The following is a 16856-nucleotide window of genomic DNA, read 5'->3' on the forward strand; positions in this document are numbered from 1 at the left end:
TGAAATCACCTGCTTGTGACCACACAGGATGTGGAATTTGATGCCAGGAGATCTGGGGCCTGACAAAGCCCTCCTGCAGCCAGGCGAGGGTTATTCCTTGCAGGGGTACCAGGATTGGAGAGGGGCATACAGAGTCCCATGGGAAGGGCTGGGGTTTTGGGGGATACTGGCTGCTTCAGAGGTCAAGTGGAAGCCAGGGCTCTGGCCTCTGGACTCCTTAAGCTGGGGAGGGGACACAAGCAGCTAAGAGCAAGATCCAGTAAAAGTCTGTAGAATCAACAGCTCCCAACCCATTTCTAGAAGATCCTTGGACATGGCTGGACAAAGCGGGACTTTTCAAACTCTTCTTTCTGCAGAGAAAGCCTGGGGATGGAGGAAGTGGGCACTGGGGCTGGTAGTGGGGCCCTCTCCTCTCTGCCCTCTTCATGTGTTTTTGCTTCTAATACCCACTGCCCTTGGCTCCTGCACCAGCCTCGCGTGCACAGGTAGGAAGCGACTGTGAAGTCACTGCCTCTTCCCTGTCCCCAGACCTTGTCTAAAGAGTGACAACTTGAAGGCCCTGTCCGCTTGCCCTGAGCGGAGACAACTCTAAGTGGAACTTACACTCCAGTGTCCCCCGTGGGATCAGGCTGCAGCTGTCCTCCTAGGACTCCGCCTGAAATCACATCCTGCTTGCGTTCCTCACCTTCGCTTCTGATTCACCCGCTGCTTTACCAGCCTCCCTGCACACTGCTTCAATGAATCACCTGCACACACATCCTCGTCTCAGAGCCAGTTTCTGGGATCCGCCCTAAGATAGGCCACCTCTGTGCGCGCGCGCGTTTATAATTTTATTTACTTATTTAGTTTTGGTCCCACCGGGTCTTCATCCCTGCGCAGGCTTTTCTCTAGTTTCGGCCAGCGGTGGCTACACTTCCAGCCGTGCGCAGGCTTCTCACTGTGGTGGTTTCTCTTATTGTGGAGCACGGGCTATAGACTGCAAGGGCTCCGTAGTTGTGGCTCCTGGGCTCTAGAGCTCAGCCTCAATAGTTGTGGCTCACAGGCTCAGTTGCTCTGAGTCATGTGTCAACTTCCTAGACCAGGGATCGAACCCTTGCTTCCTGCACTGGCGGGCAGATTCTTTACCACTGAACCACCAGGGAAGCCCCCTCTCTGTGTTTTGAAACATTCATGCACATTGTGCATTCTGTCTCATAACATACCTGCGTATTTTAAATATTCTTATATAAGTTTCAGGGGTACAGCATTATTAAAACCTATATATACCTGTGCATTTTGATCTAAAGATGTTATCTATAACCTTCAAGGAAGGTGTTCCAAGACGTGAGTGTGGCTCCAGTGCCCTTGCAACACGCTTTGTGTGATCCAGGTTGAGCCATGGGAGGCCAGGGAAGATATGATGTCCTGGGTGCCTCCATCTGTCCCACCCAACCCTCTCTTCACATCAAGCCCAGCCACACAGGCAGGCCACATAGCACGCTGGATCCTAAACTTGTTCAGATCTCTTTATTGAAAAATTAAAGTCATAAGCTCTGTATATAAATACACTGACATCACTGGTCACCTGCAAGGCCTCTGGGATAGGCTGGGGGTGCAGTGGGAAGCTGGGGTCTTGCGATCCCCAGGGGTGTGGGATGGAAATAAATAATAAATACCATGGAGGATGAGGAGCTAGGAGGAACAGGGGTGTGAATGGGGGTGCTCGATGCTTATTTGTGGCACTGAAGGTCCCGCAAGAGGCCCCCTGAGTTGGGGGCCGTGTCCACGAATTCTTCTGTGACTTCATTCTAGACAAAGACTCCGGCATCGGGGGATAGGCCACATCCTAGCTGGCCAGGGAGCACTCAACCCAGAGTTACAGGCCCTGGGAGGCTTCAGGTGAAGACACAGGTGCTCCGCCCTTCCCTTTTCTTTCTCCCCTTCCTGAGGTTTCACGCTTGTATTGAGCGCCTACTGTATACCAGGCATTGCATTAGACCCTGACTTGACCTTCTGTTTGCCTCGCCCAGCTCTCTTCTCCCGGTTCTGGTCCAAAGGGCCAGTATGGAATGGGGGGAGGGATGTCTTCCTGCTACCCTGGCCATGCAGCTCCAGCCCCCGAAGGAGCTCAATAGTGCCAGGAGGGAGGAGGGAGGAGGGCCGGGGGCTGGGCAGCGATGGGAGGCCCTCCGGCCTCGGCCCTTAGAGCAGCACGTTGAACTCGGTGACCAGAAAGTCGATGTAGTCGCGCTCCTTGGTCTTGAAGGCCTCCGCGATGATGCGCGCGGCCTCCCGGTGCTCCTTGCCCCGAAGGGTCACCCCATTCACTTCCAGGATCACGTGCCCCACCTTGAGCTGCCCGCAGTTGTGGGCTGAGCCGCCTCGCTGCAGGAGTGAGACACAGGGCATGTAACCTGGGACACTCCAGGGCTGGCCTGGACTGCCCCCCACTGCCAACCAAGGAGCCACAGTCTGTGTGTCCACAGCCCTTATGAGGAAAACAGGCTCAGCGAGAGCCAAGTGCTATGAGCCTGGGGCTGCCTGTGGGTGCTGGGTTGCCTCTGGGCATGGCAAACCCCTAGGGAGGCTGAGAGAGGGACGCTCGGGGGTAGGGAGAGATGGTCAAGCAGGTCCCTGGGGACGTACCTGAATTGTGACGATCCTAGGCAGGGGCTGGCGGGTGTTGGCACCACCCTCGATGGCAATGCCCAGGGTGGCTGCACTTTTCTTCACGCGGATGAGGGTGGACGTGGGCTCCAAGAGCCCGGGCTGCAGGTATGAGGAAGGAAAGTAGTGGCAGGCCTTCTTGTGGGGTGGGCCTGGCCTGGGGGCTGGCCTGGCCATGACAGGCCCCTAGGTCAGCAGGACGCAGACTCCAGCCCTTTGCTGGGAGTGTGCTGTGTGCTAGCACTGAGCACAGCGCTTGGTATACCCAGCTGTCTAATTCTGAGGCTCGGGAAGGTAAGCAGCTGCCCCAAGGCTGCTAGAGGTGGCCTCAGGACTTGAATCTGGCCTGATTGCCTCACCTCCACCCTACGCTGGAAGGAAGCGTAACGATCCGTGAGAACAACCATCAGCACCTGGCCTGTCTGCATCAGTGGCAGAGCGGCGGCCTTCAGACTCTGAACACAGAGGTCTCTCCGGACACCCACATCCGCCCAGTGACGGGGGTGCTCAGCACCTCCCTTGCGGTCACTTGCCAAGCTGAACCCTGGTCGGGACTTCCTGTTGTTCACCCCCAACCAGACTTCCCCCCGCCTGCCTTCTGCACACCCGCCGTCTCACTTACAGGTTTCGTGGCCCCCTCGGCGGGTCTCTCGTTCCGAGGCATCTCCTTGCCACTCCTGATCCTGGCGGGCGCCGTCTGTCTGCCTCGGCCGGGGGCGCTGGCCTCGGCCTCCCCGGCGTCCACGCCACTGTCCTCGCTCAGGGTCTGCCCGCTATCTGAGAGCTGGGAGAGCGTGGAGGCGGCTGGGGTGGGGACAGGAGGAGAGGGGTGTGTAGAGCTGGGGTCAGTAGGGGCTTCCTGGAGGAGCTGAGGGGCAAGCCAGAAGGCTGGGCGGGGGATTCCCTGGGCAGAGACTCCCTGCCACCCTCCACCTATTGAGACCTGCCCTTCCAATGGGGTCTGACCCCAAGGCTGCCGCTTCCAGGATGTCTGCCTTGACAGCCTCTGGCAAAATGGTTAAAAAAAAAAAAAAGTCAGGAGGCAAATCCAGCCCACAGATATGGGTTTTTGTTTGTTTGTTTTAACTCTTAGTGTTGTCAGTATTTAATGATGGACCAACACATTCAAATTAGGAGATTTCACATAAAAATGGAATTCTAAGCTTCTTGGGGGAAAAAAGGAAGGTCTGGAAAAAAAAAAAAAGGCAGGTCTGCCATGCCTGGTCTGTGCCCTTGCTGACCCCACCTGGCCTGAGCTAAGGGGTGGGCACATGCCCTCTGGTGCAATAGTTAAACCCAATCCATTCCACTAGGTATGTAATGGCTTGGCCCCTGAGTTTGAGACACTCTGGGGTCTGGCAGGTGGGGTCTGAATCCCCTCTGACCAGCTGTGCAATCCTGGGTGAGTTACACAGCCTCTCTGAACCCCAATGTTCTGGTTCCAACCCAGGGGCAATGATGCCTATCCCATGGATTATCATAAACACGAACAGACAGGACATATGGGGTGAACAGGCTTATGCTAGCCTGCCTGGGTCCACAATCACTGCGTCTCCGTCTCTTTCGTCTGTAAAATGGGGGTGATAACAGTACCAGCCTCACAGAGCTGTTGAGAGAACTGGGTGAGTTACTAACGCAGGCATGTTCCCAAGAATGGTGTCCTTGGCTCACGGAGAGTGCTGCACACCTGTCAGCTCTATCATCGTGTGTGCGGCTCAGTGCCAGCTCCAGGGCCATCCATTTGACATGACAGCTCGGGTTTCCCCCACCGCCTCCTGCCTTAGCAGCCTTCCCTCAATGAGCTACTGAATGCAGGCACCCCGCCTGCCGCATCCTAGTCCATCCCTTACTTGCATACCACAGGCGCTCAGCAAATGTCCCCTGACCTGGCTGGCCACCCACCCTCCTTGGCCACGGCGGTCCTACGTGTCACCTTAGCCACGAGATGGCAGCAGAATCCAACAAAACGGACACAACTCACGACCGGGAGGGAGGGGATGCAGGCCTTGTGGTGGGCTCAGGCTTACAGGGTGGAAACCAGCTCTCCCTTCCCACCACCTCCCCAGTTGGACATCCTCTGAAAACCCCAGGGCTACAGCCCGGGGGGCTGGCCTCCCAGGTGTCTGGAAGGTGGACCCTGCACTCTGATCCTGCAGCCCCGAGCCAGGAGACCTCCAGGGGTCCAGAGGTGACAATTTCAATGTCCATCTGTCCCTCGGCACCAGCTCTAGGGGACAGAGATCACAAAGCCACTCCTGCTCTGAACAGGCTCCGTCTTCTTGGGGAGACCGGTAGGTGGGTACAGGGGGACCACGTCTGGGGGTCCTAGAGGAGAAATCCCACCCTCACAGTCAGCTGGCAGAAGCAACAGTTACAGAACTGTTCCAGCCCCCATGGGACGGCCCAGCAGCCCGCCCACAGTCGACAGCCAGTGACAGCAGAGCTGGAACTCACATTCCAGCCTCTGCCTCCAAAGCCCCTCCGGGCGGGCTCGGGGCCCTGTTCCCCAGCTCCCCTGACCTTTAATGGGGGAGGACTGGGTTCGAAGGCCTCCCACTGGGAGAGCACCTGGCCCCACCTGAGCTGTGTCAATGAGCAGATCAATCCCCCAGTGGGGCACCCCTAAGGTGACGCAGCGGCCCCGAGCCCAGCCCACCGGAGCCTGCGGTACTCACTGCGTGTCTGGGGTAGTGCCCTCACTTCATTCACGTCCGGCTCGCTGTCCGGGCGGTGCACCTCCACCAGGACAAAATGCTGGTTCGTGCCCGCCTGGTCTGGGCAGCCGGAGGGGGAGGGTGGGGAAAGGCCACCGCCAGCCAACGTGGCCTCTGTGGGGGGGCTTTTCAGGTGCGGGGGTGACTGGACCCGTGGGAAGGGGCCGATGGGGTGCTGGTTGACCAGGGCCAGGTGGGTGTCCAGCGGCCTCTTGGAGCCGGGGTTGGCCGGGGAGATGGAGGCGTAGATGGGGGAGGAGGGCGAGTCCTGTGCTGTGGGGGCCTCCGGCACAGGAGCGGTACCCGCGGGCGGGCTGCTGTTCCGTGGAGCCGAGAAAACGATGCCCGAGTGGGAAGACGCGGAGGAAGGCGGCTGGAGGTCCTCTCTGCCGTGCTTCCTCGGCTGGATGAGGAGGTGGTCGTGGCCTTGGGTCAGAGGGGGCGGGGGAGGCGGCGGCTTGTAGCTAAGCAGCCCCTTGGAGGTGGACTTGACGTCGTCCTGCCACAAGACCCAGCAGGGATAAAGGGAGTCAGAGCCCATTGCAGCCGCTAGAGGGGAGACCCGAGTGCCCCGGCGCGCCGGGCCCAGCTGCAATTCTGTCCTGGCTCTGTCAGCTCCTGGCCTCGCTGCTCTGCATAATGCAACACCCGAGTGGAAAACTTCTCCCAGCATCTGAGCAGCTGATAAGCGTCGGGATCTTGTCTCTGAGGATGGCATCGTTACCTTCGGGAACTGAAGTTCTTGGCATCGGCCAGGGCTTGTCACAGGGAACGGGACTTAATTCGGGTGGGATGCAAAGATGAAAACGGAAGAGGCCTCTCTTTGGCTTTTCTCTTTAGGGGATTATCGTGGCTCCTGGAGCCTGGAGATGTGACAGGACTGATGGGAGAGGATGGGTAGAAGGTGGACAGAGGTGGGCCAGGCTGCTGTGTGGCCCTGGGCAGGGCACAGCACTTCTCTGAGTGCACCTCAGGGCCATGGAGGAAACGACCTGCTCAGCAGAGTCGTGCGGAGGTGAGCAGTAGCGCATGTGCTGCCCTAGCAAGGGGCCTGAGATCCAGCAGGTGCTTGGTGAGAGGCAGACTCTGTCGTCACTGTGCCCCTCCCTGTGCCAGCATCCAGCACTGGCATGGCTATGTTCCTAATGTTTTACTTAGAAAAACTGATTTGCCCCTTGTTGCGGGCTTAGGGGTGGTACACACTATTATTACACCCCATTTTACAGATGGGGAAGCTGAGGCACAGAGAAGTTGAGAAAGTTGCCCAAAGTCACACAGTCAGCGGCACAGGGTGGGATTTGGACCTGCAGTCTGGCTTCAGAGCCCAGGCCATTCGAAAGCCACGTGAGTCAGATCACAAAGCAGACTCTCCAGACTGCTGTTGAGTGCGCATGGGCGTGAGGTCAAGTTTCATCCCCTTTCCCAGCGCAGTCACAGGGCCTCCTTGAGGAGAGCTCTCGTCACACACTTCATGCTTCAGTCCTTGCTATGATAACATTCAGATAACGTATCAAAAGTAACACCAACTCAGCAAACAGTCAAACAGCCTGACAGCCCTGCCCTGGAACTCGCTGAGAGCTCTTCGCTGAGGGCCTCAGTCCCCTCCCTGTGGTCTCACCAGGGAGCCAGCCCCCAGGGGCCTCAGGCAGACCCAGGAGGGGGAAAATACAGTGAAAGGGTCTTCCCAGAGCGAGGTCTCACCAGGGAAACGTCTGAGAGGGTGTTCACATTGCCCTGGACAGCCTCCCCGGTCTCCTCCAGGTCCAAAGTGTTCTAGAAGAGAGAAGCAAGCCCCGTGAGCAAATACACACTGAGAGGGTAAAACCACTTTGCTCTCTAGGACACAGAACTCTGCAGGCCCTAAAACACCTTCATGGGGCTTCCGTGTTTCCTGACAAGCCCCACTCCATGGGAACTTATATGGTAAAACGAATGATGATTTTCCTGCCTTTCACTTTGAAATCAATTTCAAGGAGTTCAATTTCTTGGAGACTTTCCAGGCCTCCCCGGAACTACGTAGAAACGTTGCGGGGTGGCTTTGGCCTTGAGTGGCAATCCCTGAAGCTCGGCCCACGCTCAACAGGCTCAACTCCTCAACCCGAGGGTTCTCTCTCCACGATTCCTGACAGAACCCCAGGGAGGTGTGAAAACAGCAAGTGCGGGGTGGATGGGGAAGGTATCTAACTCTTTTTAATTAATCAGTTACTCATTTATTTTGGCTGCATTGGGTCTTAGTTGTCGCATGCGGGATCTTTCATTGTTGTGCCCAGGCTTCCTTCTAGTTGTGGCTGGCGGGCTTTAGTTGCTCCCTGGCAGGCATGTGACATTTTAGTTCCCCGAACAGGGATTGAACCTGTGTCCCCTACACTGGAAGACGGATTCTTAACCACTGGACCACCAGGGAAGTTCTCTCTCTGTCTTAATTTTAAGGGTTTTAATGGTGTATCCTGGGGGAGGGGGGAAGCGTTATGGATTCAGTGGCGCTTATTTTGCAAAGATGCTCATTTATTCCTTCTTTGCCTAACTTACCAGATGCCTAATGCTTCCTCAAGTGACACTGAGCTGCCGTAAGGCCATGGCTAGACACCCCACACCAGGCAGTTGAGCAGAGCTCTTCTTTAAACTCCTGAGGGGGCTCCTGAGGGCTCTGCAGTCACTTCTCTCCATACCACAGGACCCAGGATGGCAACAAACTTCCCTGACCATCACCCAGCTCAAGTCTCAAGTTTAGGGATTAATAGAGTAGTCTCAGTGCTCCTGACTGAGGGCCTGGGGACTTAGAGGAAGTGAGACACCTCCCCTGCCTTCAGTAGCTTAGAGATGGTGTGTGTGCTCAGCTGCTCAGTCGCGCACGACTCTTTGTGACCCCAGGGATTGTAACTCGCCAGTTTCCTCTGTCCATAGGATTTTCCAGGCAAGAATACTGGAGAGGGTTGCTGTGTCCTACTCCAGAGGATCTTCCCAATTCAGGGATCACACTTGAGTCTCTTGTATCTCCTGCACTGGCAGGCAGATTCTTTACCATTGCCCCACCTGAGAAGCCCTAGAGACAGCAGGGTCGACACAAATAAGCCAGGAGAAGGCTGCACAGGGTGAGGAAACACAGTTATATAATGCAGCTGAGGAAGAGTCATCCAGGAAGTCTTCCTGGAGGAAGGAGCACAGGTTAACGCTGGGCAAAGGAAAGAATGGTGGGTGTTTCAGAGGGAAGGATGTGCATAAAGCTGGGAGGACAGAGGATGCTTGAGAATCTTCAGGGGTTCTGCAGCAGTCAAGAGCTGCTTAGACCTAAGCCTGAGGACAGTGGGTTGCCATGGAGATGTAGTCAGGTCTGCCTTTGAAGATCTCCTTTGCTCACTTCCTTCCGAGTCACACTAGAGCTGTGCAGGCATGTCAGGGTTTTTATGCTGGCTCTTCCGTCTGTCTGGAACATTCTTCCCCAGAACTATCCACAAAGCGAGCTCTGTTTGTTCACCTCCTTCAAGACCTTACTCAGATATCACCTCCACAAAAAGATCTACTCTGACAGTTCAGTTCAGTCGCTCAGTCATGTCCGACTCTTTGCGACCCCATGAATCGCAGCATGCCAGGCCTCCCTGTCCCACCTAAAATCACAGCCTTCACCCCTGCCCTGCTTTATTTTTCTCCTTTGCACTGATTACACTGTTCTTACCCAGCAGCCAGGATGTAATCTTGAAACACAAGTCAGATGATGTCTCATGCCAGCTCATAACCCTCCAGGCTCTTTCCATCTTAAGTGGAGGAAATTCCAAACTGCATTCACTGGGTGCAATGAATTCTGGGCCCTTTCTTGCTACTCTTGCAGCAGGATGGGATGGTTCCTGCCTCAGGGCCTTTGCACCCACCGCTCTGCCTGCATAGCACTCCTGGTTCACTCCCTCACTTTAGACCTTGGTGAGGCTTTCTTTGACCAGCCCTGTTTCAAACAGCAACCCCTCTACCCCCACAACTCTGTCTAACCCTTGAACCTGCTTCATTTTTCAGTGTAAGATTTAGCACCACCCGATGGGGTACTATTGATTTGCTCATTGTATGTCTTCCTACTAGGTTAACTCCTCAGAGGCAGGACTTGTGACCACCTGGTCCCTACTGTATCCTCAGTATTCAGGATAGTGATTGTTTGATAAATATTTACTGAGCAAATTAATTAATCCATGAATGAATTGATGGGTGAATGAATTAATCAATAACTCTGGCTGTTATGGGGGGGAGGCTGAGTAGACATAGAATTGAGCCAAGCTGCTACAGTAGGTCATGGAGAGCAGCGATGATGGTTTGAATGAAAGTGAAGGTATAACGAGAGTGAAGGTGTGGGGGGATGGGAGGAGCCCCCTGACTCCATACCCCCAGAGCAGAGGCTGCCAGGTCACTCCATACTGATCCTCGTCTCAAAGAAGCCTCCTGAAGCCTTGAGTATTCTGGGCAGGCACCATGGGAATCCACCGGCCAACAAGACGCTCTGTCCTCCCAAGCATGAGCCTTCCTCACCCAGGACGCCTCATCTGGTCTTGTGACGCCTCTGGGGCAGTGTCAGTCCAGGTCAACTGCCTTTTACCAGCAAAGCTGAGCTTGTGCAAACATCCTGACATCTCCTGCCCACCCCACTCTGATCTCTCACATACCACTTCACAGGAAGATGTTCTTGATGGCCTCGGTGATACAAGGACAGGGGGGCACCCTTGAGGAGGGGAGAGCTGCTCCTTCCCACTTTGATCAGAGGCACCAGTTCTGGCTTCTCTGAGATCACTCCCAGCTCTGCCACTCACAGCTGAGTGACGGTGGACAACCCACTGGACTGCTCTGTGCCTCAGTGTCCTCATCTGTAAGGCGGGGAAACAGCAGTCCCTCCCTCACGGAGTTGATGTATTAACACTTGAAAAGTGCTCAAACAGAGCCTGGCACACTATCTGAAGGGAAGTGACTGTCACCCTAGAACCCTGGGATCTTATAAATCTGCCCCAGGAACCGAATGGCTGCACATGCCTTGGCCTAGGTGAACACTTCGATGGAAGTAAGCAGTGGTCCTCCGATACACCCCCTCCCCCCAAACCGTAATGTGTCCAGTGCTCCCAGGAATCAGTCCACCTGGTCAAACAAGCCATCTAGAGTGAAGGTGAATGGCAAGGCAAGTTACATGCAATGACTTCCCAAGACTGGGCAGCCATTGCCTTGGCCTCAGCAGGAGGCCCCGAGGAGGTCAGAGACCTGGGAGGTGTCTTTAGCAAGGACGAGAGGGGCCTCCATCACCTGAAATGTAGCTAGCTACTGCCGCCTGCCCCCAAAACTCAGCCTGCAGACACGCTGGGGGCTTAGATGACAGTCCATGGTTGGACCAAAGATATGGGATTCTGTCCTGTTCTGGTATCAGGAGCTTTGAACATTCATTTAGTTGATCAACAAGCATTTAACAGGCAGCCTTGATTTATGAGGAAAGCTCATGGGGATAAAAAATGAGCAGGTCCCCGTGTTCCCAACACCCACCAGAGGGCCATGCACACAGGAGCTGCACACAAACTCTTGTTCGGAATCACTGATGGAAGCTGGCGTTGTGATAGGGCCAAAGGGAGGGAGCAAGGAAAGGACCCAGAGTCTGATAACACAAGCACGTCTTCGCCCAGCACTACAGGGCGGGTGTGACTTTCTCTTAGAAAGGGCATGGGAGAACTCCAAACTGTGGCAGGCCTTGCTGCATGCTAGACCCCTGCTGGGCGTTTTATTTACATGGTCTCACTGATCCTCCTTATGACCCTGTAAGGTAGGCATTCTGATTGTCCCGGCTCACAATTTTTACACTTAAGCTCAGAGAGAGCAGTGATTTGTCCAAGGCAACAGGACTATTCTACAGCAGATTAGGTTTCTAACCCACATCAGGGTGACCCCAAAGCCCATGCAACCTTAGCGGGACCCCAGAATTAGATGCTGTAGGAACCAAGGGACTCCAGGAGGAGGACCCTCTCTGAAACAAGAGAGAACATGGCCATCACTGGCCCCTGACCTCAGCCGCTCCCTGTTATTAGTGGCATCCTGGAGCCAAGATGGAAGGCAGGGATGGACGGGCGGGAGGGTGAGGGTGGAGTGTGGACAGGCGTCCAGCCCTGGGAGGAAGGCCTGAAGTGGAGCAAACGGCAGACGGGTTGGAGCCTAGCCCTGCCAGACTCCATCTGCCGAATCCAGACGCTCAGGAGCCCCGAGTCCCCGAGCCATGTTCCTTGTGCATCTGAAATAGCTGCAGACAGCAGGCTAAGAACCCGGGGGATGTGTCAGCAGAAACGCTTCCGGGACAGGCTTCGAGAAGAGGATCAAGGTCAGAGCTCACGAAGGAGCCGGCCAGAGCATCTTGGCCTTCTTCCCATCCCCCTCTCAGCCCCAGCTGCTCAGTGGGTGGGGGTGGGGGTGGGGGGCTCCTTCTGCACCCACGGAGGCCAGAGATGAGCTGAGGGTTTAGATCTGGCAGCTCAGTTAATCCTGCCCGGTGAGACCCTTTTTCATCAGTTCTACAGCTGAGGTGACTGAGGCCCAGAGACGGAAGGCCACTTGCCCAAGGTCACACAGCAAGGACAGAGCAGAAAGCTGAACCGTATTCAAGGTCTGAGTCTGTCATCCAGAGAACGTCCCACAAGAGCCGGGATGCCCTCAGGACCTGCGGCGGTGGCTCTCTCATCCCCTTCCTCCTCAAATCTGTGGCGGTTCAGGAAATCTCCTCCCTTTCAGAGAGAACTCGTTATTTTTATTTTTTTGTCTGAGTTGGCCCAGTCAGGGTTCTAAATATTCCAGGGTCTGGTTTGGGGGCACTGTGGGGCAAAAATGAAATGAAATCACGAGGGGCCACCACCCGAGCTGGCCTCTGCCAGATGGACTCATGGTTCTGGAAACGGAGGCCCAAAAGGCCTTGGGTGGCCCAGGTACCACCCCCAGCAGAAGGAGGCTCTCTGCTCCCTGCCCTCCCCTCCCTTCTCTCTCCCCTCCCGACTCAGCCCCTTTCCTGGGCTCCGCTACCCAGCCCTCTCATTACAAGGGGAGGGCTCTTACATAAAGGTGCTATTTTCAGCTCTTTGTTCTTCTGGCTTCTTTACTCTGAAGTCTGGACAACAGGCTCCCCAACACCTCTGCCCCCCACCCCTGTCAAATGCACCAGAGGCCCAAGGCTGGGAGTGCCCTCCTCTCTCTGTCTCTGGAAAACTGAGGCAGGGAGTCCCAGAGGCTTCTGGAAGGTCGCAGCGGGGTGCTGCTGAGCAGAAGAGGGCCATTGGAGAGAGACAAACTACAGAAGGGGAGGGAGCATCAGAGAGGATAAAGAAGGGAGGAGACCGGGGAGAAAAGACCAAGAAGAGGAGGCCAAAGGAAAGAAGAGGAGGAAAAGCCAGAGGCGGTGGCCCTGCGGAACTGGAGAAGAGAAGCTTGTCAGCCCAGCCACGGTGTGGGCAGTGGGGGCAGGGGTGGCCGCAGCCGGCGGAGCCAGAGAGTCCTGGCATTCTTGGGGGGCAGAGGAAGGGGCTGCCCAGAGTGAAGGGGACAGGTCTGGGGATCCAAAAGGATCAAGGGGCGGGCCCCGGGCGCTGGCTGTGCTGGTGGAGACCCATCGATCGAGCAGCCCCCAGCCTCTCTGAGCACCGGCTTGGGTGGAAGCCTGGATGCTGGAGGGAAGGGCAGAAGACATGGCAGGGAGAGGAACGATCCCCGCACTCACACAGGGCTGGAAGCCCGCGCTCACCGACCAGGCTGAGGCCATGGGAACCAGCACGGGGTCTTTGAGCAGCTGGCCCACTGCTGCCACCATGTTCGGCCACCGAAGCACAGAAGCAGAAAGGGCCCAGGGAAGCCAGTGCACAAAGTCCTCCCGAGACGAGGGTGTCCCTCGTCCCAGCACAGCCCAGGCTTCCTTCTACCCCTTTGCATCTCCCTCCCAACGCTCTTAAGAAAAGGATGTCATTCAGCGGACAGAGGGCATGAAGCAGAATCTCCAGGTCAGGCCCAGAAAAGCCCTCAGGACAGGCATTGGAAAGCAGGGCTTCAGAAGGAGTCTGAACTTGCCTGGGGGAAAACCCTGGATCCTTTATTTTCATTAACCTCTAACTGAAATGTAGCATCTCCTTCCACTATAATTGGAGGCAACACAGCCTTGTGGAATCAGCAGCGCCTGGGACACTGTCACAGCTCTTTCGTATCACACTGCAGATACCGCAAAGTCCCATTTATGCTCATCACGGCCTCATAATTGCAGCTGTTACCGACGTGCCATCAGACCTTGTTACGGGGCATGCTAAGAAAAAACCACATCTTTCAATATTTCTTCCCATCTTTGAAAACAGCATTTTATGATGTTTCCTTTGTCATTCTACATTGTTTTCTTTTTAAACATTTAAAACTGTTACTCTGAGAAAGGTCCCCAGGGCTTTGCCAGCCTGCCAGAGGGGTCCATGGCACAGAAAAGGTGAACCCCTCTCCACCAGTCCTAAAGCAGTGTTTAGTCTAGCTCTCCTAGGTGGCAGCTGGAAAAATGCAGGCTCCGAGGGGAGCAGGGGCTGGCCATGTTCCAGCAGGCTCTGACCTCCGTGGACTTGGTTTTGTTTTCTGGAAGCAGTTCCCAGCACCCCCAGTCCCCACACAGAGGGGAGGACGCCCCTCAATGCACCGGCTTGGAGGAAGGGTCCTTGTTTCACATGCCGGCCCAGGCAAAGCTGCACCCACCCAGGGGTTACTAACATCCTCTGGTGAATCTACAGTTCTGGGGAGGTAAGGGGCATTGCTGAGGCCTCTGAGAAGGGAATGGGATGTTCTACTCAAGGGAAGAGACTAATTCCAGCTTCACTGTGTCTCCGTCTATGCACGGGGCAGCTTCCTTGGAGAGGGGCTAAGACAGCATGTCTGTGTGAATGAAAACATTGCTGCCGTAGCAGGAAACAAAGGATGCAGCGGCCACCAAGCCACCACGTTAGAGCTGTGGGCCCCGAGGGAACTCAGGGTGAGAAAATACGGGATACTGGCCCCAGAGAGCTGAGGTGCATAGCCAAGGAATGGTTTCAGTGAGCCCAGACTTTTGCATCTTCCCATATACAGAAAAGCATCAAATACCTTGAGATACCTGGTTTTCTTTAACGAACAGTAATCTCTTGAGCGTCTGACTACCTGACTTTTGTCGCAAAAACTCCTATATATCCTGGCTCCTCTGGCCCTTGCCTCTTCGGAGCAGTCTCTTGAGTTTTCTGAGATGTTAGGTCCTCAGTTCTCTCCACCAAATAAAACACAACTTTCAACTTCTAGGCTGTGAATATTTTTAAAGTTGATATCGTATAAATAAGGAGCAACAGAGTGACTGGGCTCCATAGATGGGCTCCTTCCTGCTCCCCCACTAGGGAGGGGTCTGCCTAGCAGAGGACCTAACCTAACCAGGTTGGACCAGAGGCCGATTGCACTAGGTGGGATGTCAACCTCGCATCACTTGCTCCCTCTTTCTGGGAAGGGGTGCTTTAACAGTCAGGGGTCTCTGCAGCAGGAGACATCCAAAACAGGCTGGAGCTTCTCCATCCTCCTCTGGCCCCGGCTGAGCAGGAAGGCATGGAGCCCAAGGGGAAGAAGCTGGCACTACCAAGTGCTGACAGCCACGCCTGCACCCCCTTCTCGCCTTATTGCAGGGGAAACAGCAATGGCATTTAGAGGCAGTGACCCCAGCCCAAGCATCCTTTGACAAGATGGGGATCCCCTTTCTGGACACATGAGGGGCTTGGAGGGCAAATCCAGGAGGAGGAAGGCTCTGGTTAAGGCCCTCAGCAGGGCAAGTTCCCCTGCGCCCCGACCTCAGTGACACCTACCTGGTGGGCACAAGGTTGGCCTTGGCCTCTCAACCCCTTTTCCTTTGCAGTCCTCTGCAGTGCCCTTTGCCAGCCCTAATTTCCTTCCTTCCTTCCTTCCTTCCTTTTGCTGAGCTGGGTCTTAGTTGAGGCATGTGGGATCTTGACTTGCAGCATGCAGACTCTTAGTTGCAGCAATGTGGGATCTAGTTCCTGGACCAGGAGTCAAACCCAGGTCTGCTGCATTGGAAACCTGGCGTCTTAGCCCCTGGACCACCAGGGAAGTCCCTGCTGGCCTTTAGACTATCAACAGAACCAACTTCTGAGTATTCCACACCCTGGATCTCATTTGATCTCCACAGCAACCCACAGATGGCTGATCTTATCAGCCAATTGTACAGATGGAGGAGCTGAGGCTTCAAAAGCTTAAGTCACCTGCCCAAGGTGACGTGGCTACCAGTTGGGAGAGCCAACCCTGGTGTGTGAGATTCCAGAGCCTGTTCATCTGAGCCCCCCTGCCTCAGGCCTCCTTGCACCAGATGAGGAATTCAAGAAATGTCAGGCAGCCCTTTCTTCTTTTACAAAGCTCTCCTGGCCGACATCTTTATGGCAGGGTGATGATACTGTCTGGAGGCGGCAGAAAACTCCCAGGGCTGACTATCTATTAGACAAATGGAAACTAAACACAATTTGTTGAAGCGGGAGGCTGCATCTGATTTCCTCTGATCGATTATGTCTGGTTTGAGGGAAACGGCTGCAGAATGAGCTGTGTTGAACCTGGGATGGATAACCCGTGCAGCACGACCCAGGGACTCTGGGCTAAATGGGAACTGGCTCCAACTGGGGCATCCGTCTGGGGCATCTGGGTCACAAGAGCCAGCAGCCTGCCACCCTGCCGTCTGAGCGCCAGAGCAGAGGACAGTTTCCTATGACAGAGGAGTAACTGTTTAGGAGGCTGGAAAGGGAGACGGTGATCCTGAGTGACCAGGGAATGAGGTTTCATTCCAGTTCCTGCTTCACATTTCCTTGGCCTCCACCCTATCCCAGGCCCTGGGCTGGCACTGGGGACACAGACAGGAGAAAGCTGAGGTCCCTGCCGGTGGACCCCACCAGCTCTCCTTGTGTGCCGAAGAAAACACTCAGCAAGAGGTTAAAGCAATGGGGCGGGCATTTTAACAGAGACATGAAAAATGCGTGTGTTTCCCAGGCAAAATAATTTTTGTACATGAGCAAGAAATGTTTTGAGTTGATGTCCATCTGGATCGTGGGGGTTGTTACTCAGCATCTCTGCAGCAAAAGCTCACTCATACATGGTGGTTTTGTGGGCTACTGCTGGGCACGTAGCAGGGAATAAGTGAATGTCATTTTGACCCCTTAGGAAGAGGTTCCTTAGGAGGAATGATGCAACCCTTGTTCAAAAACAGGAAAGCAGTGGGAACACAGGGCATCCATTCCTTGTAGTGCCTCCCCTGGAATATTTTCTAGACTCTCTCAACAGAGAGGACTCTCAGGGTTGGAGGAGCTTTGGGAGCCTACCTGGGTTGTACAGATGGGAAGACAGGCTGGTGGTGGGTGAGGGGCTTTCCTGAGGGCGCCACTGCATGGTGGGGACAGGGCAGAGGAAGGGTGTGGGCTCCTACCTCCAGGATGGGTCTGGTGCCCTGCATTCCCACACAGAGGGGCTTCC

The 16856-nt window shown here is 55.2% G+C and overlaps 1 protein-coding gene across 1 annotated transcript in view; it reads right to left on the minus strand.

Annotated features, from left to right (window-relative positions):
• Positions 1 to 1484: 1484 nt before the first annotated feature.
• Positions 1485 to 16856, minus strand: part of WHRN (whirlin) — a 90206-nt gene continuing 74834 nt past the window's right edge. Inside the window, exons 8-12 of the mRNA XM_040237513.1 lie at positions 7062 to 7133; positions 5322 to 5859; positions 3269 to 3450; positions 2626 to 2748; positions 1485 to 2364 (exon numbers count right to left, since the gene is read on the minus strand). Of these exons, the coding sequence (XP_040093447.1) occupies positions 2182 to 2364; positions 2626 to 2748; positions 3269 to 3450; positions 5322 to 5859; positions 7062 to 7133 (1098 nt within the window). The 3' untranslated portion in view covers positions 1485 to 2181. The remainder of the gene's footprint in view (positions 2365 to 2625; positions 2749 to 3268; positions 3451 to 5321; positions 5860 to 7061; positions 7134 to 16856) is intronic.

This window comes from Oryx dammah, unplaced genomic scaffold (assembly GCF_014754425.2).
Source record: "Oryx dammah isolate SB20612 unplaced genomic scaffold, SCBI_Odam_1.1 HiC_scaffold_1, whole genome shotgun sequence".
NCBI lineage: Eukaryota > Metazoa > Chordata > Mammalia > Artiodactyla > Bovidae > Oryx > Oryx dammah.